Source organism: Spermophilus citellus, assembly GCF_964194105.1.
Source record: "Spermophilus citellus genome assembly, chromosome: 1".
Taxonomy (NCBI): Eukaryota; Metazoa; Chordata; class Mammalia; order Rodentia; family Sciuridae; genus Spermophilus; species Spermophilus citellus.
Window position 1 is genome coordinate 185,135,852 of NC_138182.1, and position 23,804 is coordinate 185,159,655.

Genomic DNA, 23,804 nt, shown 5'->3' on the forward strand with positions numbered 1-23,804 from the left:
ACTGGGTAAGGAGTCCTGAGGGTTAATTATGTTATTCTATCAACTTACATAAATTTAAAAACTTTTTATAAAAAGTTAAAAAATATACAGGATCAAAGAGCAGTCTAGCAATTGATGGCCAAAAAAATTTGACTTCCAGACATTTTAAAAGTAAAAACAGTGGAAGCCAAACATTTTATATCCATTTTCTACCTTTTGATTTTACCACTCTATCTGTAGGGATTATTTCCATTTTTTGAAACTCAAGCTCAGAATTCTTACTCATTCCTTCAAAGCTCCACCACTGGGATGGGAAGAGGCGTCTATATCCAAGACTGGTATGGTTTCTTCTTCATAAGACTGATCTCTAGGTGGCTCATGATAGTTCTTTTCCCAGGGGGCTCTCTAGTTCTTTCCTGCTTTCAGATGTCTGCCAGTCAACACCGGCTGAGGCATTAGCTGATAATTTATGAGAACAGTTTAAGGGTCTGCCTCTATCCAGAGCATACATTCTTGAAAATCCAACATATTTTAAATACCTATGAGGCTCCATAGATAGCACTTTGGGGCAGATAAACATGATGTGGAACACAGAACTTTGAAGCGAGAGGTGTCCATTTAAAGCAGTCTCCCCACCTCTTTTCTGTCATAATTCTTTGAGACTACTCAGTCTTAGAGTGCTCTGAAATATTATTTGTGATGAAAATTTTGAAATAAAAGAAATTTAAGTTGGGAGATATTGACATAAGAATATAAGATTAATTTAGCTCTGTAAATTACCATAGAAGGAGGATTACCTAAAAATCTTAAATATAAATTTTTACTGAAAGGGTGTCTAAAGGGGAAAAATTATCTTAATTATAAGTAAAACCCACCTCTCATGGCAGCCCTGAACCATCAAATTGTGATGGGAGACCCCTATGGAAGTTGGGGACTAAGGAACATCCCTAGAAAGGACCTGGACTTGGAATAGTTAGAACTCCTAAAAACTACTTTATTCAAACTATTATAAATATGGGGTTAAAAGGAGAATTAGTTCTGTTGACCTCAGAATTCCCTATGGTGCATAACAGCTCATCTTCCCAGGAGCCCAGGGAAGATGCTTGGACCTGTCATTGTCATCCCTACATGGGATGGAAGAGGGTGGGAGGCAATTGCATTCCTTATACGGCATTTCCTCTCTCTCTTACCTCTTGTTTTGGGGGTAATCAGAAACAAGAGGCATTTGAGAAACTCCACAGCACTTGAGTGAATAAATTAGCACCCTTGCCAGTTAAGAATTTTTCAATCTAGTGAGCATGGTGATAAGATATGCACGTGGTACTTACAGTACAAAGAAAGTGATGCTATATGTTCTACCATAGATTGATTACGACAGAAGCATAGACACTGTGTTGTGAACACAGAGGAGAGACATTAATTCTGCCAGGGAGGCGTAGCCAGTGGAGCTTCCTTGAAGAAATGGTATGCATTCAGAGCTTAGTGTATGAATATAATTGTAACAAGTGAATGCGTGAAAAATAAATTTCAGGGGAATTTGCATTTATTTATTCAACAAACATTTGTTCATTGCTCAGAGTAATGAGGGCATTGTGTTGGGCACAAGGGCAAAAAGCAACGAGGTGGCCTAGTATAAACTGTGCTTAGAAATGTTAGCAACATTTGTGTGTGTGTGTGTGTGTGTGTGTGTGTGTGTAGCTGAGGATGCTGGAAGGTGGACTGTAGCCATACTGTGGAGGGTCTAGAATGCCATATCAATAACTCATTTAAGGAAGAGAACATAGGTCTGCCCTCAAAACCTGACTCTGTAGCTTTGAGGCTTTGGGCAAGTTACTTAACCTTCCTGTCTCAAAGTTTTCCCATTTGGTGAAATGGACTACCAATACCTACCATGAGGAGATGTGAGGATGATCGTAATGTTTGTAAATCATCTTTTAGGTGCCACTCAATAAACAGCCGGTATTACTGCTTGTGAGGGTTATTGGGAACCATTGGTGGTTTGGGGAAGAAAAGTGGCTGAAAGGATTTGGGTTTTCAAGAAGTCATTATGGCGGCCATGATTGGAAAACTGGAGGAGGGTAGGAGGGTTAGGTGGGGTGAGGTGCAGTGGTTGACCACGGTTCTGGGAGAACAGTAGGAGGCTGGAGCAATTGTCTAGGCAAGAGATGAGGACTAAAACTAAGGCAAGTGGTGTGAAATGGACAGAAGCAATAGCTATTTAGGTGGTAAAGTGAGCTTGCTGACTAGCTGGACGTGGGAGGTGAGGGAGAGACAGCCTCCCGATTGTGTAGCTGTTCCACTACCCTGGATCTGTGAAGTGGGTGGAGGGAGGTGGAGGGCGAGAGCTGAGAGTCTGGTAGTAGAGCAGGAAGGGGGAAGGGAGGGGAGGGTATGCTGAGGAGCAGGATCCCTTTGGAAGCTCACAGTTACTGGAAACAAGAATGCCTCACTATTCTGTGAGCATGGGAGATGGGTTAAGACGCTCCACGTCTTGAACCAAGCCAATTTTAGAATGACTGGGAAGGTGTTGGGGGAATCTCGTACTTGTGACTTCCCCTAAAGGGGCCTTGCATTGCTGAAGGACTTGTTTTCTAACTCATATGTTGTGCAGTTTACTTTCTTTCTCTTTCTGAGGCACCTTTCTCAGTGTGGACCTGCAGCGAACCTCCAGGACTCTCCCAAAGGCCAACTACATTGGTGCCAATCTACCTCCTTAACCTCCTCCACCCCAGTTTTCCATGGAGCCTAAGCAGCCTTTTCAGTCCTCACCCTGAATTTGTCTCCACTGCAGTTGTTCTCAGTCCATAGTGGCAGTTCATCTTTGATATTATTTCCCAATGTTCTACCCAGAAGTGTCAAGTGGTTTCCTCCAGGTAGGAAGACATAAAGACAATGGGAAAACAAAATTCCTTGCTCTGGCTTCTTTTTATGAGAATATAACATTCCCAATTCTTTGGTGTTAAAGACTATTTTTTCAGATGGGGTCTTAGGATATAACCCAGGCTGGTCTCAAACTACTGGACTCAAGTGTTTCTCCAACTGTAGCCTCCTGACTAGCTGGGACTACAGGTGTGCACCACCACACTCGGCATGTTTAAGGCTTGAGGACAATCCTAGATTTATTTCTACCACAGGAGGGAAGCCAGGCTATTTAACTGGTATGATTTCAGAAAAATGGCTTCTTACTCTCTAATCTCCCTGGGTCTAGTCCGAAGACCCTAGGTATGCTTTACGACTTTCTAAAAGAAATTTTCTGGACATTTTGCTACATGATCAAAGAAGGGACTAACATTCAAATATTCATCTCAGGGATCAGGAGACTAAATTTAACAGACTGTGCTCCTCTCTGCTTCCGTAGCACTGCTTGTGCTCTAGTTTTACGTGCATTTATTTGAAATCAGTGTTTTCTTTTCTTTTCCTTTTTTTGGTACCAGGGATTAAACCCAGAGGCACCTAACCACTGAGACATATCCCCATCCCCTTTTAAAAATTTTTAATTTTTTATTGTGAGACAGAGGACAGGGTCTCTCTAAGTTGCTCAGAGCTTGGCTAAGTTGCTGAAGCTGGCTTTGAACTTGCAATTCTCTTGCCTCAGCCTCCTGAGATGCTGGGATCACAGGCGTGTGCCACCGGCATCAGTGTTTTCTAATGTGCATTGCATCCCAACTTGTACCTTGTTTAACTTACTATTCGCCTGATTAAGAAAAAAGTCCTTACAATTTAAACAAAGTATTTAAAAATCTTTATACATTTCTGTGAACAGAAAACTGATCTCACTTTTAAGATACCAGTTATCACCAAACAACATAGTAAGAACAATAGTATTTGACTTAGAAATGGGCAATAGCTTGCCCCAAACTCTGGGTCTGATGCCTCTCTTCTCTCTTTTCCTTAGAGAGGTGTCAAAGACCTTCATCCTTAGGTTCTTAGTGTCTGAGTCTCTGCACCTCCTGAGTCTTTGTGGCTACCACCAGGCTCCTCATTTTACTTTAGGAACCCATAACTCCACTACAGTTAGCCATTTATTTTTTATATCCCTGCTAGCAACAGCTTCTTCTTAGTGCCGTTGCCACCACACACAATGAAGGCTTGGAGAGAGCTGTGTAGCTCATTAAGGAACAAAGTGATGACCCTCTTCAGGTGCCAAAGACAGGACAAATTCTTTACTGAATGGCATGCTGGGAAGAGAAAGCTGGAAAGTCATGAAGTCAAAAAGAGTCAAACAAGACAACAAAGAAGAGGAGGCTGCAGACTTCTAGGATAAACTGCAGCGGCCTAAGGATGTTTCCTGATGTGGTTCTTGGTTGACAGCATAGAGTAGTGCCAAGAACTTATGTTCTATATTCAGATGGTTCTAAGGTCAATCCAGACTCTACATGAATTTGCCTAAATTATTTCTCTCTGGGGGTCTTAAATTCCTTGCTGATAAGCGATTTAATATATTCTTACCAATTACCACACACCACACTTTATAGATAGAGAACAGGACTTAGGAGGCTGGCAGGAAAAGAAGACTTTGCCAATTGATGTCAATCAGCTATCTATCATCTATCCATCTATTCATCTTATATTGACTTCAGTAAAGTTTGAGATTATTATTAATGTTTTGTTATTTTGGTAGTAGAATCCCTAGTCTGCACTATGAGTATTATTAGCACAATGTAAACACTTAATGGATTATGTTTTTTTGTTTTTGTGGTACTGGGGATTGAACCCAGGGGTGCTCTAACACTAAGCTATATCCCTAGATAGACCTTTTTATTATTTTTATTTTTAAATTTTGATACAGGGTCTTGCCAAGTTGCCAAATCTAGCCCCAAACTTATGATCCTCCTGCCTCAGCCTCCCAAGTAGCTGGGATTACAGGTGTGCACACCATACCTATCTTAATGGATATTTATCAATTGAAAGAGTCCTACTGATCAGTATTCTTTCTATAGGAAATTAATTATTTCTCCAGTCTTCCCTAAGTTTGTCACCACTGCCCAGATGTTTAAATCAAAAGTCTTGATTATTTACTTTATTGAACACTTATTAGGGTCCAAGAACTGTGTGGGGTGTTGGTATGGGGAAAGCAAGGGGAATGTCATAAATTAGACCCAACCACAGCTCTCTTGAGGACGTTAGAGAAAAAGGAAGCAGGGGAACTGTTTTTTTTTTTCTCATTTGTTTAACATTTCTCTTATCTTTAGCTTCTTTTTGGCATTTTGACAACACCTGGACAAACATATGTAAATATTTATAATCTATACCATCTGAACTGAGAAAAGGCCATCAGTACCACACAGAGGTTTCCTGGGAATGGGATATGGGAAAGCCCATACTTTGTAATTCTCACTGTTTGTGAAAACTAGAAAGGAATAATAATACTTGCTTTGAATGCTACTGGGATTCTCCCACTCTGGTTCAGCCTCTCTGTAGATAAAGTAAATGTCCAGGGATATCTTACCCTAGTTAGAATGGCCATTACTAAGAATACAAATAATGATAATAGCTGGTGAGGATGTGGGGGAAAAGGTATGCTAATAAATTGTTGGTGGGATTGTAAATTAATACAATCACTTTGGAAAGAAGGTTGGAGATTCCTCAAGGTTGTAGGAATGGCACCACAACATGACCTTGACATCTCACTCCTTGTTGTTTATCCAAAAGACCTAAAATCAGCATGCTATAAAGATATGTGCATACCAATGTTTATAGCAGCACATAATAGCCAAGTCATGGAACTGGCCCAAGTGTCCATCAGTTGATGAATGGATAAATAAAATGCTGTATATATAACCAGAATGGAGTTCTACTCAGCCATAAAGAAGATGAAATTGTTCCATTTGCTGGAAAATGGATAGAACTGGAGAATACCATGCTAAGTAAAATAAGCCAGACTAAGTAAGTCAAGGGTGGAATGTTTTCTCTCATATTCAGAAGCTAGAGAGAAAAAAGGAATTAAAAAAAGGCGATCTTGTTAAAATAGAAAAGAGATCAATAAAATAGAAGTGGAGGATAAGAAGGAGGGAGGGAAAGGAGAAGAACTAAGGGAGGAAGTTGACCAAATTATGCTATGTGCATGTATGAATATGCATTCTAATTCATTATACATAACTATAATGTACCAACTAAAAAAATAAATGGAAAGAAGGCCAATAGAGTAGAAGAAGGGGACCAAGGTGAGGAAGGAGGGGAGGGAAATACTGGGGATTGAAATGGAGAAAAAATGTTATATGCAGCCATGAATATGTCAAAATGAGCCCCACTAGGTATAACTAACATGAAAAAAGATTAAAAATTATAAAAAGAATTTAAAAGGCACAGGGAAAATGACTCTTGCCTACATCTTTTTCAGCCAACTCACAGCTGAGTGAGCTAGCTTATTTCTATCGAGTGTGGGCTGTACTTTATATATCTATGTCTCTATATAAAGAATGGTTTCAAAATATTCTGTGACTCTTTGGCTTAATCATGAGTCATTAGGCCCTTATTTGAGAGAGAGAGGGAGAGAGAGAGGTGGAAGAAGAACTTTGAGCACAAAGCATGTATGTACTAGTAAAACAGTGTTTGGAATGCATGTGTAAGAAGTTCTTACGACTTTTGATGCAGAGGATGTACACGGAGGAGAACATGTGGATGCACACGTGTGTAGCACAGGTGGTGGGGAGAATCCCATAAGCAGCCAGCCTCTTAGCAACCCAGACAGTGGTAGAAGATACAGAGTGGTGTAGGACGTGATTGTTTTCCTCTCAGACCAGTACACAGGTCTTTGAGGAGCCCTTGACTTTCTTCTTCCTCCTTGTCTTGTTAAAAAGGGATTAGAGTCCAATTAAGCCATCTAATCCCAAGGTAGAAATTCATGTTTGAAAACAAGATTTACAGCTTCTTAAAAAAAAATATATCAGAGCAAGTTGTGGTTTGTCCTTTCAAGTTGCCACCTGCGTGGTTCCAAAGAGTGTTTTCGGCTGAACACCCATCATGCAGTTCTTCTTAATTACTTTGCTTCATGCCTCTGCTCCTTCATCTTTTAAAGTGCCCTTCAACCTAAATAGCCACATTCTGATAGAAGTACTTCAGCTTCTGGATTGCCACAATGCACCTTGACTTATCTCTCTTCAGTGGGCTACTTAGTGACCAGGGTTAAACAATAGAAATAGTATTAGGAGCTCATGCTTACTGGGAGCTTGGTATGTGCCAGGAATCATTGGGCCAAGTACTTTACATGCATTATTTCATTAGGTGCGCCATATGAAATCACCGGCTTCATGTGTATGTGACCCATGTAGACATTCAGGGCTATCACTTGGTTTAATGATCTGCTCTTGCCATCTTGAAATTGTTAATAAATTTTGAGCAAGGGACTTGAATTTTCATTTGGGATTGGGTCCCACAAACCTATGTGGTCAGTCCTGAGAACACTCAGTCATGTGTAGATATTTTGCATTCTTTCTTTGTGATACCTAATACGTTGCTCGAGGATGGGACAGTGAGTCTGACATAAGACAAAATCATTTCCGGAAAATGGGAGCCATCATCTCCTTGGGGAGAAGTTCTCAAAGGGACAGGAGTCATGGGATTGCACTTAGCATGGAACAGAAAAGTAGTTTAAGCTCTCTGTGTCTCAGTTTCGTCGTCTTTAAAATGGGGATAATAATACTACCACTTAAATCACAGGCTATTCAAGGATGAAATGAGAACACATACACAGTTCCAATATGCAATACTTATTACGTTAGTTAATATTCATGGGTTACGGATGCTTAGCAAGGACTAAGCATCAAATATCACTTGTGACCTAGGGTGGATCCCTTGTCTACCTCCAAGTTTCCCTTCTTCCCAGGGATCTCTTCCTACCTGTGCTGCAGAGCTGGGAGGGAAGTCCACCTTCTCCATGTGCTGGGTGATCACAGAGGGGTTGCTGGAGCTGATGAGCACTGGAGTGCTGATCTCCACCATATGGCGCCCTGAAGGAGAGTGGACCATCCGGTTGAGGGTGTTCAGGGCTGTTGTGATGGAAAACTGTCCTGGTGCCTTCCTCCTGGATCCTGGGACCCTGCGGAGGGTGGGCGTGTTGGTCGCTTTGCCTCTGGAAGATGAGTTCACCAGGGACAGGTTTTTTGTGCGGGATGACGGGCGCCCTTTGTTCTTCTCTAGCAGTTGTCTTGCGGTGAAGTTTGGCTGAAAAGACAGAAGGTCCCGTGAGAAATTAATTTTTCTGATCTCTGTGGTAGTGAAGTCCCATCTAAGCTAGTCTGATGCCTGGCTAGGTGCCACCTTGGTCACTGTTTCAGAGGGCCGTCCCTTCACAGCTCTCACCTTTTATCAACGTGCTAGTATCTCACAGCTCTCCTGCAAAGTAGGTATTTTTACTGTGGTCCACAGGTTTAAAAGTGACCCGCGATACTCTTTCCCCATCTGGAGTACTCTTCCTTTACCCATTTCTCCCCGTTGCATTCAGCCTTTTTTACCTCCTGGATTCTGCCTGCCTTAGTCATCTCCGAATCCCACCCCCGGACCCCCAGAGGGGGCTGCTCAGCCTTCTCAGGGACCCAGCAGCCACTGTGCTTCCCATCAGGGAGTTTTTCATTCCATACTGAAATGGTTGACTTGCCTTTTTCCACTGGCCTGTGAGCCTTTCCAGGACAAGGACCTTATATATATATTATACTGTCCTGTATCCCAGAATGACTGTATAGTGAGCATTTGTGGGTGAGTGAAGTTGCTCAAACTCACACATTTAACAAATGTTTGAACCAGAAGGCAAATGATTTTGAGATCCTGATTTCTATGCTGATTGTCTTTTACGACTTCCTTGAAATACTCTCTCATCTCTTCACTTTCTGTCTTGTTCTATACCTTGCAGTCAGCAGTGTGCTGGTGACTCACCTCTCATTAAAAAAAAAAAAAAAAAAAAGTAAAAGCCATGATCTGTTTACCAACTTGCCAGTTGACTAACAAAATTCCTGAAAATGTAATACCCTGCTTTTTTTTTTTTTTTGCTCTAGTACCAGCCAGTTCCAGCACATCACTGAATTACCCTCTGCCTTCTCTACCCTATTGGTCAATTCCCACAAGTATCTTTTGAGTACTCAACTCACTGGGAACACTGGTGAGCTTATTTCCTTGGGAAATGTGAAACAGGTTGACAAGACAAGGTTCATATTTATTAACGGAAATTTTAGGATAATGACTTAAATCCCCTTTATTATAATTGCCAGCAGTTGTTTTCTAAATCCACATGTATCATTCTAATCTAGAAACTCAACTACAGGGGTAAGATGAAAATTTTCCACTTAAGAAGTTTTTAAAAGACAATTCATAGAGGATTAAATAGCTTGGAGGGAAAAATTTGAAGAGAGACATAATTTTCACCTTGAGAAGCTTGACTACTGTGAAAAACTCAAGTAGGGGGGAGATGATGTCCACTTTAAAGATAAGAAAGCGGAGGTCTAGAGAGAGTGACATCCATGACAGAGTCAGCATGTAGACGACTAAACAAGGCAAGAGCAGATTTGAGGGAAGTGTCTGTGGTAGGCCGGGAAGTCAAAGGAGACCCTCTGGGAAGGTGACATTAAAGCTGAGATAACATGATGTGAAAATGGGGGTAAGAACATTCCAGGTGGAAGTATTATAAGCTAGTGGGAAAGTTCTAAAGAGGGAAGGAGCTTGGCCTGTTTGAGGAAAAGACGAGAAAGAGACAGAAGGATGGAATAGAGTAGCTGAGGAGGCGGTAAAGAGTGGGTCATAGAGGGAGGCAGGGGCCAGATCACTAAGCGCCTCTGAGGCTCCGATTTTATGTTAAGTGTAATAGGAAGCCTTTGGCAGGATTTATATAGAGAAGCGACATGATCTGATTTATGTTTTTAGAAGCTCATGTTACAGTTTGGCATTTTCTTATAGTTAAACACATACTTAGCATGTGACCCAGCAATGTCACTCTTAAGTAATTACTCAAGAGAAATAAAAACTTATGCTCACTCAAAACCTGTATGGAAATATTTATAGCAACTTTTTTTTTTTTTTTTTTTTTTGAGATGGGTTCTCCCTATATAGCCCAGGCTGGCCTCTAACTTACCATCCTCTTTTCTCAAGCATGCAGGATCAAGCAGCTTTAATCATAACTGTCAACAATGGGAAACAACCCCAGGGTCTTTTAACAATTGACATAAACCAGCACTGATACATCCATACAATGGAATATTACTCGGCAAAAAAGCATGAGCTACTGATACATGAAACAACATATGAATCTCAAATGCTTTATGCAGTGATAGAAGCCAGACTCAAAAAGTTATATTCCTTATGACTCATTTTATATGACATTATGGAAAAAGAAAAATATAGGAACAGAAAACAGATTAGAGGTTGCCAGGTGTTAAAAGATGGGCAAGGAATTTCAGCATGAGGGGTTCTTGGGGGAAGTGTTGGAACTATTTTGTATCTTGATTTGTGTTATGGTTATGCAAGTATATGCATTTATCAAAACTTATAGAATTGGACACCAAGAAGAGAGAGCAAACTTTATGTAAATAAAATAAACCAAAAAGTTCATTATGGTTATTATTGAGAAGTTTTAGAACAGAAGTAAGAAAACAAATTCAAAATTACTGAAATTATTCAGGCAGGCTCTGATGGCAGCCTGGATTAGGGACAATGCCTTATCCCCAGAGCACCTGCCCCTCCATGCTTCACCCAGTAAGAGGTCAATGCATACTCTTTGAATTAAATAAGTAATGTTCTTTGCAGCCATCCAAAACTATAATTAGTCATTTTTTTTTCTGCTTTGATCTCATTGCTCTGCCCCCAGGTGAGTACCACCATTGGCTTTTCTATCACAATATTGACAAAGAGTCCCAGGAGTCTCTGCATCAGCCCTTTCCTTTGCCTGTGTGATTAATAGCTCAGCTGGGAAGGGTTGCAGGTCTCTTAGATTTGCACCCACTCATTTGAAACAATATCCTTGAGGTTCACTGAGCTGAGCAAGGTTCGAATAACCCAGGCAGGCCCTGTTGGAGAAGTCCTGACAAGAATGGCATAAGCTCAGTGTTTGCTTTACCACCTTTTATGCAGGTGCAATTCAATAAATCAAATGACGCACTAATAGGAAAAATCCCGTTGATGTCAAAAAAATGCATCACCCACATAAGAAAGCCTTTCGTCCTTCCGATCGCTTTGCAAAACCCTGGTAATTCAGAGCTTATTTAAAGAGTTCTCAGCAAGTGCTAGTCTTAATGAAATTATTGGAGTCAAAATTGAAGTACTGCTTTAAAAAGCTCCATTTAGATTTCAAGTAATTTTTGAAAAGCAGGCTCCCAGATTAGAGCAACCACTTGATTATCTTTTCCCCTCCTAGCAATTAGGAGAACAAATGAAGCAATGGCTAGTTTGATGATAATTTGGAGGGTTCTTGTAATCACTAATTTTAGAGGTAAAGTGGTAGGGAGAGTATCCAAATGAATAATCATTAAATGTAAAAGTTTTGGGAAAAGGGGGTTTCAGAAATGGGTAATAAAATCAGTGGTGCCTTCCCACCCCAGAGTTATGAATGCAGGAGATCATGCAAGAATTTCCACACTTCGTATGTGTCCAGCTGGGTACTAATCACAGCTGATCTCTGTCTATGGAGAGTTAACCATTGTCTCCCAGTCATCATTATTGTTTCTATTCAGCAAAGATTACTTGACCCAGCAAATGGCTCCACCACTGACTTAGGCACACAAATCAGAAAGCGAGGCACCTCTTGACCACTTCCTCTCTCTCTTGTCCTCCACTTCTGTGATCCCCATATCTCTAGAGTTCAATCTGCTAAGAGGCCCTTGAATGTGTTCACTTGTTTCCTCTGTACTAGTCTGAGCCACAATCATATGCTAACTGAGCCATGCAATAGCCTCCTAAAGGGTATCTTTGTTTCTTTGTTTTATTTCTCCCTCCTTTTCAAAATATTCTTCTCACTGCATTCAGAACAGCCATTAAGTAACAAGTGATTTCTGAGGAAATCACTGCCTCACTTAAAACCTTTCAAGGCTTCTATTGACCTCTGGGTCAAATCCAAACTTCTTATGATATGGCACAGAGGATATTCACCCAAGTATTCCATGTGTTCCTCCATACTTCTCATCTAATCTGCAGTCAGGTGGACCTATGTGACTAGTTCAGGGCAATGGGCTATGCGTGGGAGTAGGAAGTGTCACTTCTGAGCTGAGGCATTTAATTGCTGGTACATAACTCACTCTTTTCCTCCTGTGGAGATGAAAAAGTCCACATGTTCTAGATGGTACAGTTATAAGATGACCTAGTCTGGGTTCTTGAATGACTATGTGAGCAGAAACTCTCACCATCCTTTGATAAACACCATTGGTGAGAAATAACATTTTCTTTGTTAAGCTGGAGACTTCAGTGCTATTTATTACAGCAGCATAACCTAGACCCTTCTGACTCTATAGCATGGTTTACAAAGCCATCAGTGACCTGCCTCCCATTTATTTCTATGGTTTCAATTTTTGTTATTCTGTCACTCTCTAAGTTCCAGCTCTGACATTCTTTTTGTCCCTTAGACACACTACATTTCCTTGTGTTATAGGACTCTTGCATAAGATACCTCCATTTCCCCCAATGCTCTTCCCTCTATACTTAACTTATGTAACTCCAATCATCTGTCAGATCTTGGCTTGTTGATCCCCTAGCCAAGGTAAGTTAGAGCAACCACTTGATTATCTTCCCACCCCAGAAGATGACCCATCATATTTACTCCTGCTTCACTCTTCACATCATTAGCACACTTGTAGTTACCTGAACATCCAACTCTGTAGTCTCCAAAGGTAGGGACCCATATCTGTCTGTGTCTTTGGAACTTAGCACAGGACCTGACATAGCAGGCTCCCACTGAAAAATTAGTTGAATGATTGAATGTTTTTAGGACAGGGTCATACTGGATGGTTTGTCCTCTAATTTTTTTTTTTCTGGCTACCTTCAAATAGTTTTTCATTCATGGATTTGTTAAGCAATATACTTTTTTCTTCCTCCCCCCATCCTTCTTTCCTTCATTCCTTTTTCTCAGTGGGAATTGGATCCAAGGTTTTTCACTTGCTCAGCAAGCTGATTTTTATTTATTTATTTATTATTATTATCATTTTTTTTTACAGAATTCCTGTTCTGTTTGTTATGCTAGCTTGTGAAGTACAACCAACACACCTGTCAGGTGTTCAGAAAGGAAAGAAACCATTGTGTTCAACTAATTGCTGAAATTTCACGAGAATGTGGATTTCTAACCGAGCCTTATAAAATGAGTGAACAGGTGGAAAGTACTGGATGGATGTGCCTGCAGGGGTCCCAGCAAGAGAAAAGAGCATCAGAAATGAGATTATCTTTTGACAGAGACAGTAAAAAGAACAACTTTTCTGGACCCTTTCCCATCTGTCCCTCTAATTGTCCATTCCTTCAACACTGATGGAGTAGAGGTACAGAGAACCCGGAGAGCCAGCCCGAGCTCTCGGCTCCCATCCACTCACAAATGCTATAGTTTTTATGAGTGGAGGAATTGGTCTCTTTCCCCAAACGATGCCTCTGTTCTGTTTTCATCCCACCCTTCTAGAAGGAGAGACCACACCTTTAATTTCTTTCATAGCTCTCCAAAACTCATTTTTCATGCTTCTGCAGAGTAAGCACCCAATAAATGGCTAAACAATGAAACCTCTCTTAAATTTGTAGTGACTTGCTTCAAGCCAGGGTGAGGCTCATGGCTAGTGGGGTCAGGGACTACGAGTTATATTATTATTCTGGAGAAATAGATAGATGGCCTAGCATGTTTCCTGATTTTTTTTAAAATAAATGAGCTTAAAAAAATCCCACAGAAGTAATACACTTATGCTCATTTCACAGGATTTAGAATACAAACTGACAGAAGAAAATGAAAATCATCCTGAATTTCACCATCTACTTATTGTTACTGTTAATATTTTGGTACATGTCCTTCTAGTTCTTTTTCTATTTATATGCACATATATATTTATAAAGCTAGTTTCATGTAGCTTTTTTATTGTGGTACAAAACACACATAAAAATTTACTATCTTAACTATCTTAAAGTGTACAGTTTAGTAGTATTAGTATATTCACAGAGTTATAAATCAAATCTCCAGAAGTTTTTCATCTGGTGAATCTGAAACTCTGCATTCATTAAAATTTTTTTTAACTCAACAAATAAATCATGAGTTTTTCTATAATATCAAATACTCCTTGATATTAAATATTATCCCCCACCATTGTTTTTAATAGGCATATACATATCTATCACTATAATTTTAAACATTAAAGCCTCATCAGTGGATATTTAGATTATTTGTTTTTTCACCATTATATACAATGCTATGATGAACATTTCTGTATCTTTTGTACATATGTGTTTGCATACTTATATAAATATTTCATGACAATCAGCTCTCAGATGTAGAACTGCTGACTCAACGGAGGTGTATATTTTAAGGTTCTTGGTATGAATTTATTAGCGTTTGGATATGAGAGATTTCACCAATTTACATTCTTGGCAGCAGAATAGAAGAGGTGCATTTCTTCCCACTACTGCCAGAGTTGGGTATCTTTTAAAGAAACTATAGTTACTTCTGAAATAAACCTCCTGTCAAGTAAGTGTTGGTCTCAGGCATCACCGGGGGCACATGTATATTTCTGAGTAAGCTCAAATCAGGTATAGACTTGATACTCACGTACCTCCACAAACAAGATGGGAAAGATGCCTACTTTGTCTCCTAACTTGCCTTCTGCCCAGTTCTCATCCACTCGGCTGAGCACAGTGATGACATCATCCTGAAAGAGAAAGTCTTGCAGTCAGCATTTGCTCTCAGGTTTCAGGCTGTAGAGCTTTTGCTGATCAGTTTGGAGTCTCAGATAGTGTGAGGTACAGCGATGTAACTCTTGCATGATTTATCTGGGAAATCTACCTGTTAAAATACAACTTCCCCATAAAGGGCAATACTGAGGTCACCAAGACTACAACGGGGGTAGAAATAATTTGGAAGATCAATGGAATCTAATAGGAAAACTTGGAAATTCTTATAATTTCAATCACCAGCCGAATCCAGACTTGTCATTTAAATTAATCTGGAGATCAAGATGGAAATTCATAGGGAGACATGCTTTTAGTTTGGCAAAAGAAAAATGAATTTCATTCCCATTTTGAAGACTTTCAAAACCTATTCATTTCAACTTACCAAAAATAGGTAAGTTGAATTTTATTCAAATATTTCTTATTACAAAAGATTATTTGTAAATTTGTAGAAATATTTGAAAATACAGATAAGTCTAATAAGGAAAAAATTTCTACCACAAATATACAACCATTGCTAACAGCTTGATTCATACATTTTTTTCCAGATTCTTTTTGTATCAAGATGAAAACTTATGTACCTATAAGCATATTGATTTAGAAAAACCTTTTCAAAACATAGGTACATGTGTTTAATAAAGGACATAAATTTTAGATGAAAATTTGGAAGAATTTATACATTTGACTATGGCCATGAACTCCCCACCCCATTCAACTAAAGATCTAGAACCAGCACCCAGAAGGCTCCTTTGTGCCCTTTCTTGCTCCTGAGCCCAAAGTACCCACTATTCTGATTTCTAGTACTGTAAATTCATTTTGCCTATTCTTGTACTTTATACAGGACACAATAATTTTTTGAACTTAATACTATATCAGGAACACCTTTACATGTTCATACACGTTCAACAATCTAAGCCTGTATATTCATCTACTAAAGAATATATTGTCTGGGTTGGGTACAGTATTGCTTGCCTGTAATCCCAGTGACTGTGAGGCTGGGATTACAGAGGATTGCAAATTCAAGGCCAGTCTCAGCAACAAAGGGAGACCTTAAGCAACTTAGCAAGACTTTGTCGCAAAAAGAAAGAAAGAAAGAAAAAAAGAAAATAAAAGAAAAGGTCTAGGGATGTGGCTTAGTGGTTGAGCACCTTTGGGTTCAATCTCTTGTACCAAAACAAAACAAAACAAAACAAAAAAGAATATACCATCTGGGCTGTCTGAACCACTTCATGATCCTAAGCAATTTAAATCAATCCAAATCTAAAATTCATTACCAAATTAGACTCTCCCCCCTTTTTTTAGCATTCTTTGATCTTTTTACAATTTTCGATTACACATTTCAAGTTATGATTTGTTTAATGCCTGACTATCCTAAAAGAACATAAAGTTCATGAGTGCAAGGCCTGTGTCCGTTTTTTTTTCATTTCTGTTATTCTCAGTACCTAACATGGTATCTCTCAGGCAATAGGTATCCAATAGATATTTCTAGAATACATGCAAGCATGGATGAGTACATGAATGTGTGACTGAAAATACAATTCACTTGCCGAAAAAGCATGAAGGAGGGAGCATCATTGTGAGGAAGGATCTTTTTTTAAAAAACTTTTATTAGTTATTGATGGGTCTTTATGAATTTATTTGTTTATATGTGGTGCTGAGAATTGAACCCAGTGCCTCACACATGCTAGGCAAGCACTCTACCACTGAGCCACCACCTCAGCCCCAAGGATCTTGAGTTTAATTTGGACATGCTGAGTTTAGGACAACCGTATGACTTCCTAGTGGAGCCTTAGCATTCCGCAGTCCTCCAGAATTGACCAAATGCTCTCTCTGGACTCCTGGGCACAGCTCCAGGAAGGTAGGGACATTGATTACTTTTTCCCCAATGGCTGACTTGGCATATGAATGGGCTCAAGGCATGAGTGAAAGTGTGAAGTAAATGGCCCTGTTTGCAAATTTCTGGGGAGGCTCAGGGAAGCAGGTAGTGCTTCCAGCTCATGTTTTCCTCTGCGTCCCCACAGCTCAGTATTTAATCATGTCTAACACAAAGTAAATACCCAATAAGTGTTCATGAAATTGAGCTGCCCTTCCTCCAACTATAGTCTAAGTGTCAATTTAGCAGTTTGGACTGTAGAATGACCTGCCTTAGGAGTCTCTTTCTGAGGTTCCAAGAAAACAACTACTTCTAAATATAGAGGACAGTGAGGTTATCTAGAGGGACTGTTGAGTAACTCTCATATATGGTAGAACTGGATTGCAGATATTTCACCAAACAAAGACTTCTTGAGCTATGGTAGCAGCACTCCTTCTTTTATCTTTATTGATCTTTTTTATAAATAGAAAAGAGTGAAAATAACTCCTACTTTGGTTTCCATGAGAATCTGTATATCTATGGAATAACAAACACTGAACACAGAGAGTTGAAGTGGTCTAGATTTAGTAGAACCGTCATTACTTGTAAATGGTGGGAAGCGTACAATGAAAAAAAAAAAGAGGCCAAAATATCTTAGGGTAGTTCATGTGCTTGCAAAACATATCTTGTAAGAGGTTATTTATGTATAAAGGTATGATTATGTTACTGTGTGTGCTCAGAGTGTTTTCAGTATTATGTTTATGACAAAATAGAAGGTTGTAGATAAGGGGAATTAGGTGACCATAACTTGGTCATCAGCAAGAATACCACTATGAATACATAATAAAGAGGTAGGGCTGTAGTTTCATATAGCACATGATCAAAACTGTAATTTTTTGTTCACATAATTCTCCTATTACTCTGCCATGATGATGGAAAATGCAACTTTTTCATGCTCCATCCCCAGTGCCTACAAAGAATAAGTGCTCAAAAGTGATTTCAGAATGAATCAGTGTGTGAATACTTATTTTTATATTTGCAATAGAAAAAGGCTTAAAATTTTTTATTAAACACTTATTAGTAGATTTCTCTAGAGATTTCACTTCCATGCAGTTTGATTTATACATACACACTTACTGTACATATATACATGCATATATTTGCACAGATATGTTACGTACACTTACATGTATATTCATATATAAAATACACATATTTTTTTAGAAACCAGCAAATATTAAGCAAACAGCTCTGGATTCTACAATAGTCTCTATGGGTCCTCAAAGACCGTGGTGGCCAGCAGAGTCTTACCTTGAGGAAAGTCAGGCAATCCTGGTTCTCACTCTTATCCTTGTCTCGCAGGTCAAAGTTGTAGAGGGCCCTGCAGAGAGGGGGCGGCAGGGGCAGCTGCTTGATGACTTCCACGGAGCTGACTGGGAAGATCCCACTGATGCCATTGACCTCCCCATGGTACCAGTTCTCATCAAGCTGTTTCCGAAGAAGAATGATGTCACCCTTGTTGAACCTCAGGTCACCAGGATTAAGCCCTCGGTAGTTGCATAAGGCCTTGGCTCGAGGCACCTGCAGTGGCACAGAAAATAACAGGTACGTAGCTTAGAGGCTGGTGGGACAGAGTATACTATGAATAACTTTAAGGAAGCCATATTCTATGTGCTAAGTGTGTGTGTGTGTGTGTGTGTGTGTGTGTGTGTGTGGTCTCACTTAATCCAGATAGCCCTTTAAGATAGATGCTCATCATCCCTATTTATCAGATAGGGTGGTGACTGAGACACAGAGTGGTTTAGTAACTTGTGTAAGGTGGCACAGCCAGGAAATGGCAGACATAGGATCTGAACTTGGGCCACCTGATTCTAGAGCCCTTGTTCTTAATCACTATTCCAGGAACCATGTTGGGGGTTTCACTCACAAACTATATGAACTTGAGTGAGTCAGTCAGGGACTCTTTATAGGTCTATACTGATTTTGAATTCTGGCTCCACCTCTTTCCCCTGGTGTGATTATGGCTATTAACTCTTTCAAAAGTGTATTCATTTATAAAAAATGGGGTATTAATAATAGGATGCCTATCTTATTAAGGTTGGTGTGAGGAATAAAACATACCCATAATAGACTTAATATCTTGACTATCACATAATATATGCTCAAAAAATGGTATAATGGGCTGGGGTTGAGCTCAGTGGTAGAGCACTCGCCTAGCATGTGAGAAGCACTGGGTTCAATCCTCAGCACCTCATATAAATAAAATAAAGATCCATTGCCATATGAAAAAAGTGTATTAAAAATGGTATATGATATTTATTACCACCATTTAAAATGGAGGACCAGTGTTATCAGTTCTACCTGTTCCTCAGTGTTGATGGGAAGAAAATTGAGATGAAAACCACCTGGAAATAGAAAGTTCTCTCTGAGAGCAATTGCAACATCATTTATCTTCAACCTTCTGTAGGAATTGCAAACCTTGTGAGTGTTTGGATCATTAGGAAGCTCAACCAAGACAAAGAAATAATTAGTCATAAATCAATCATCAGATTTTTTTTAAATCAACTTGTGAATCATCATTTGTCAAATCAGTTTCCTGTCTAAATAATTAATTAAGTCAATTTTTTTTCCCCAATTGAAACTACTTTCCCTACACAGAATTAGCCTCATTCTGATCTTGCTTGGAGTCAGTTTGGCAAATTGAAAGTTCTAACAATTTAGGTTTAATCCTAATCCTTTCTGTCATGTGGGACTATATGTTTTTTTTTATTTGCATTCTTTTTAAAAATTTATGTATAACAGTGGAATGCATTATAATTCTTATTACATATACAGAGCACAATTTTTCATATCTCTGGTTGTATACATAGTGTATTCAATTTGTGTATATTCAATTGTGTTGTATACTGAATATTATATTTAATTCATGTCTTCATACATGTACTTTGGATAATAATGATCATCACATTCAACCATCATTAATTACCCCAAGCTCCCTCCCTTCCCCTCCTATTCCTCTGCCCTATGTAGAGTTCGTCTATTCCTCCCATGCTCCATCACCCTATCCCACTATGAGTCAGCCTCCTTATATCAAAGAAAACATTCAGCAATTGTTTTTTGGGGATTGGCTAACTTCACTAAGCATTATCTTCTCTAACTCCATCCATTTACCTGAAAATGCCATGATTTTATTCTCTTTTATTGCTGAGTAATATTCCATTGTGTATATATGCCACTTGTTTTTTTTTTTTTTTTATCCATTCACATATGGAAGGGCATCTAGGTTGGTTCCACAGTTTAGCTATTGTGAATTGTGCTGCTATAAACATTGATGTGGCTGTGTCCCTGCAGTATGCTGTTTTTAAGTCTTTTGGGTATAGACCAAGGAGAGGGACAGCTGGGTCAAATGGTGGTTCCATTCCCAATTATCCAAGAAATCTCCATACTGCTTTTCATATTGGTTGCACCAATTTGTAGCATGTGGGACCATATTTTGTTTGTGCTTCTCGGAGCAGTGGGATGAAGCAGTCCTCTCTTGCTGTGGCAGTCCTGCCATGTTAGGGGTTCAGGGAGACATTAATTCAGGTCATCAAGGATCTTCTGATTCTACATGTTCCTTTGGAAAGGGAATTCTGGGTAGCTTTAGGATAGAGATCAGACCGAATCTTGCTTTGCTGATGGGATGGTGGAGCTGTGGATGCAGTGAGGTAAGCCTAGAAATTAGAAAACCACTGGAACTCAGCTCATCCTGGGGAAACTGGAGGAAACGTTAGCAAGATGTTTGTACCTGAGGGCTTAACGGTATTATGGCTGTGAGCAGGAGTATGGTTGTATAAACCAAAATATACTCATACAATGAATCACTCTGCAGTTACTAAAATTGCTAATGTTGATCTGTAATCTGGTAAGTGGAATAGAACTTAAAAACCATCATGTAGACTAGGTTATCATTATATATGTATTAGGTAAAATGCTAGGGAAAATGGTAGATGTCTGTACACGAACATGTTATGTATTTCCAAGTTGTCAGATTTTTGAATGCTAATTTTTTTTCTGAGTGTTTAGCTGTGTATATTCAATTGTGTTGTATACTCAATATTATATTTAATTCATGTCTTCATACATGTACTTTGGATAATAGTGATCATCACATTCAACCATTTTTAATTTTTCTACAATGAAAAAATTGTCTTGCTTATTAAAATTTGATAAAACCGGTAGAAAATGAATGAAGCTGGGAGTGAGGAGTGAAAGATGAAGGAATTTAGGATGCAAATAAGCCAGTTGAGTAGGCTAAGGAAACCATGTGACTCCTCTCCTTGAGGAAGATGGTCCAAGCACGATGAAAGCAGAGGATTCTGGGAACAACTCAAATCTCTGGATTCTTAAGCTGGGTGCATGGGAAACCACATTCCTTCCATATGCCTTCTTGCCAGTTTTTCAATGTAATACAAGACACATTTTTTTTTCGGGGTGCAAGATTACCTGGAATACTGTCACTCTCATTTTTCAGCCTGTGTGGTAGCTAAGTTCTGGCCAACGGAGTGTAAACAATCTTTAGGAAGTGTCCTTACTGAGGGAGACTGATATTCTCTTTCTTTTCCTGCATCCTCCTATGTGAAATGCAGGCATGGTTCCTGGGGCTCTGGCTGCCATCTTGAGGGCCACTCCTAAACAGGGAAGGAAGGCCTCTGGCTTGCAGAGCTGCTTATACCCATCTTGGACTATTTCTCTTTAGACTTTGTCTGAAAGCTGCATAAACTTCCATCTCGCTAAATGTATTGTTCTTTTGGATTTATAAAATAAAAGAAAATAAGAATGAAAAGGTAAAGAAAAAATAATTCAAGACGGTTGGCTTTGCACGAAAATGATAATATCCCTAGTTAGTGTTTATTGAATATTTTTTCCTGTGTTAAACACTCTACAATATATTTTATTTAATTCTTACAAAAAATTTTGAACTGTGTGTTATTTTTGATTAAAAAAAATAAAAAGAACAACAACTACAAAAAAAAAAAAGACTAGAAAAATGCGGATCAGAAAAATTAAAAGTTGCTGAAATTCACAAAGCTAGAAGGTGGTGGATTTAGGATTATCCTCAAGCCCAAACTTGTAACCACTAAACTTGTGTTTCTCAAAATGAAGTCTGTGGTTTACATGTAGCAGAATCCTGGGAGATGATAAAAATTCAGATACCAGACCTCATCCTTGAACTACTTGATCAGAATCTCTTGGAGTAGTTTAAGTAGCTGCATTTTTGTTAAACATCCCTACCACTTGTTTTTTTCCTTAATTTATTTTTTAATTTGTTCTTCTTAGATATACATGACAGTAGAGTATATTTTGACATATTCCACATACATGGAGTATAACCTATTCTAATTAGGATCTCATTGTTGTGATTATACATGATGTGGAGTTACACTGGTTGTGTATTCATAGATAAACATAAGAAAGTTATGTCTTATTCATTCTACTGTCTTTCCTATTCCCATCCATCCTCCCTTCCCTTAATTCTACTTTGTCTAATCCAGTGAACTTCTTTTTTTTTTTTAGTGTTTCTGTTTTTTTTCTTTTTTTCTTTTTTTTATTGGTTGTTCAAAACATTACAAAGCTCTTGACATATCATATTTCATACATTAGATTCAAGTGGGTTATGAACTCCCATTTTTACCCCAAATACAGATTGCAGAATCACATCGGTTACACATCCACATTTTTACATAATGCCCTATTAGTAACTGTTGTATTCTGCTACCTTTCCTATCCTCTACTATCCCCCCTCCCCTCCCCTCCCATCTTCTCTCTCTACCCCATCTACTGTAATTCATTTCTCTCCTTGTTTATTTTCCCATTCCCCTCACAACCTCTTCTGTGTAATTTTGTATAACAATGAGGGTCTCCCTCCATTTCCATGCAATTTCCCTTTTCTTTCCCTTTCCCTCCCACCTCGTGTCTCTGTTTAATGTTAATCTTTTCTTCTTGATCTTCCTCCCTGCTCTGTTCTTAGTTGCTCTCATTATATCAAAGAAGACATTTGGTATTTGTTTTTTAGGGATTGGCTAGCTTCACTAAGCATAATCTGCTCTAGAACTTCTATCCTTCCCCTTCCCACCTTCCTTTGTTATGGGTTATTATCTGCATGTCAGAGAGAATATTTGGCATTCATTTTTTGGGATTGGTTTATTTCACTTAGCTGGTCTCTAGTTTCATCCATTTGCCAGCAAATGTCATAATTTCATTCTTCTTTATGGCTGAGTAATATTCCATTATATATATATTATATATATATCTCACATTTTCTTTATCCATTCATCTGTTGAAGTGTACCTAGTTTGGTTCATAGCTTGGCTATTGTGAACTGAGCTGCTATAAACTTGATAAGGCTGCTTTATTATATTATTCTGATTTAAGTCCTTTTGGGCATAAACCGAGGAGCCTACCACCCAAGTTTGCTGCTACTGGTTCAAGCTACTGGTTCTAGCTCTAATGGGGGCAGTGGAGTTTTGAAGCAAGCTTTGTAAATTGCCAACATGCTTTCTTCTTCACCTTTCTGGAAGATTTTTCAAGTGCTGAGAGAGTATATTTAAACCTGAATTATGTGAAGTGCTTCAGTGCCTTCGAAGATGCCTAAACATTGACGCCTTGAGATAGGCCTCATTGACAGTCTTCATCTCTACCCCATCTTTTGTCCATCTCCCCTCAACACAGATTAGTATTGTGGAAGTAAATTGTAAATCTGTCTTTAACCATGAAGAACTTCTTCATCTTCTTTCTCTTCATTTTGGATGATTTCTCCCCTGGTATTCTCTGTTCTGTGTTCATAGAAAACAACAGGGGTGGAGTAAACAAGGGTGGAGGGAGGCAGGAAGAGATGGAGAGAGGGAGAGGGAGTGGGGGAAGGTGAGAGAGAGGGAGAGAGGAAGGGAGCCTGAGAGAGTGACTCTGACGAGTCCGAGGAAAATTAACTTTCACTGGGGTTCTGCCAGGCCAGGGAAACTTTTCTTACATTATTGCACTCTGCGCTTTCATCTAATATCTCATTCATGTGACCTCAGAACCCTCTGAAGGGGGGATGGTAGTAGCCTATTTTGCTGATTAGGAGACAGAAGTTCTGAGATGGTAAGTGCCACCAGGCAAGGTCACATAG

The 23,804-nt window shown here is 39.1% G+C and overlaps 1 protein-coding gene across 4 annotated transcripts in view; it reads right to left on the reverse strand.

Annotated features, from left to right (window-relative positions):
* The window catches only part of SH3RF2 (SH3 domain containing ring finger 2), a 132,585-nt gene that overhangs the window by 61,300 nt on the left and 47,481 nt on the right, over positions 1-23,804 (reverse strand). For all 4 annotated transcript variants that reach the window (XR_014018911.1, XR_014018912.1, XM_081267331.1 and 1 more), the window contains exons 3-5: positions 17,966-18,235; positions 14,688-14,783; positions 7,819-8,142 (exon numbers count right to left, since the gene is read on the reverse strand). Coding sequence is in view for 2 of the 4 variants with exons in the window: in XM_081267331.1 (XP_081123457.1) it covers positions 7,819-8,142; positions 14,688-14,783; positions 17,966-18,235 (690 nt within the window). In the remaining 2 variants the exon portion in view is untranslated. The remainder of the gene's footprint in view (positions 1-7,818; positions 8,143-14,687; positions 14,784-17,965; positions 18,236-23,804) is intronic.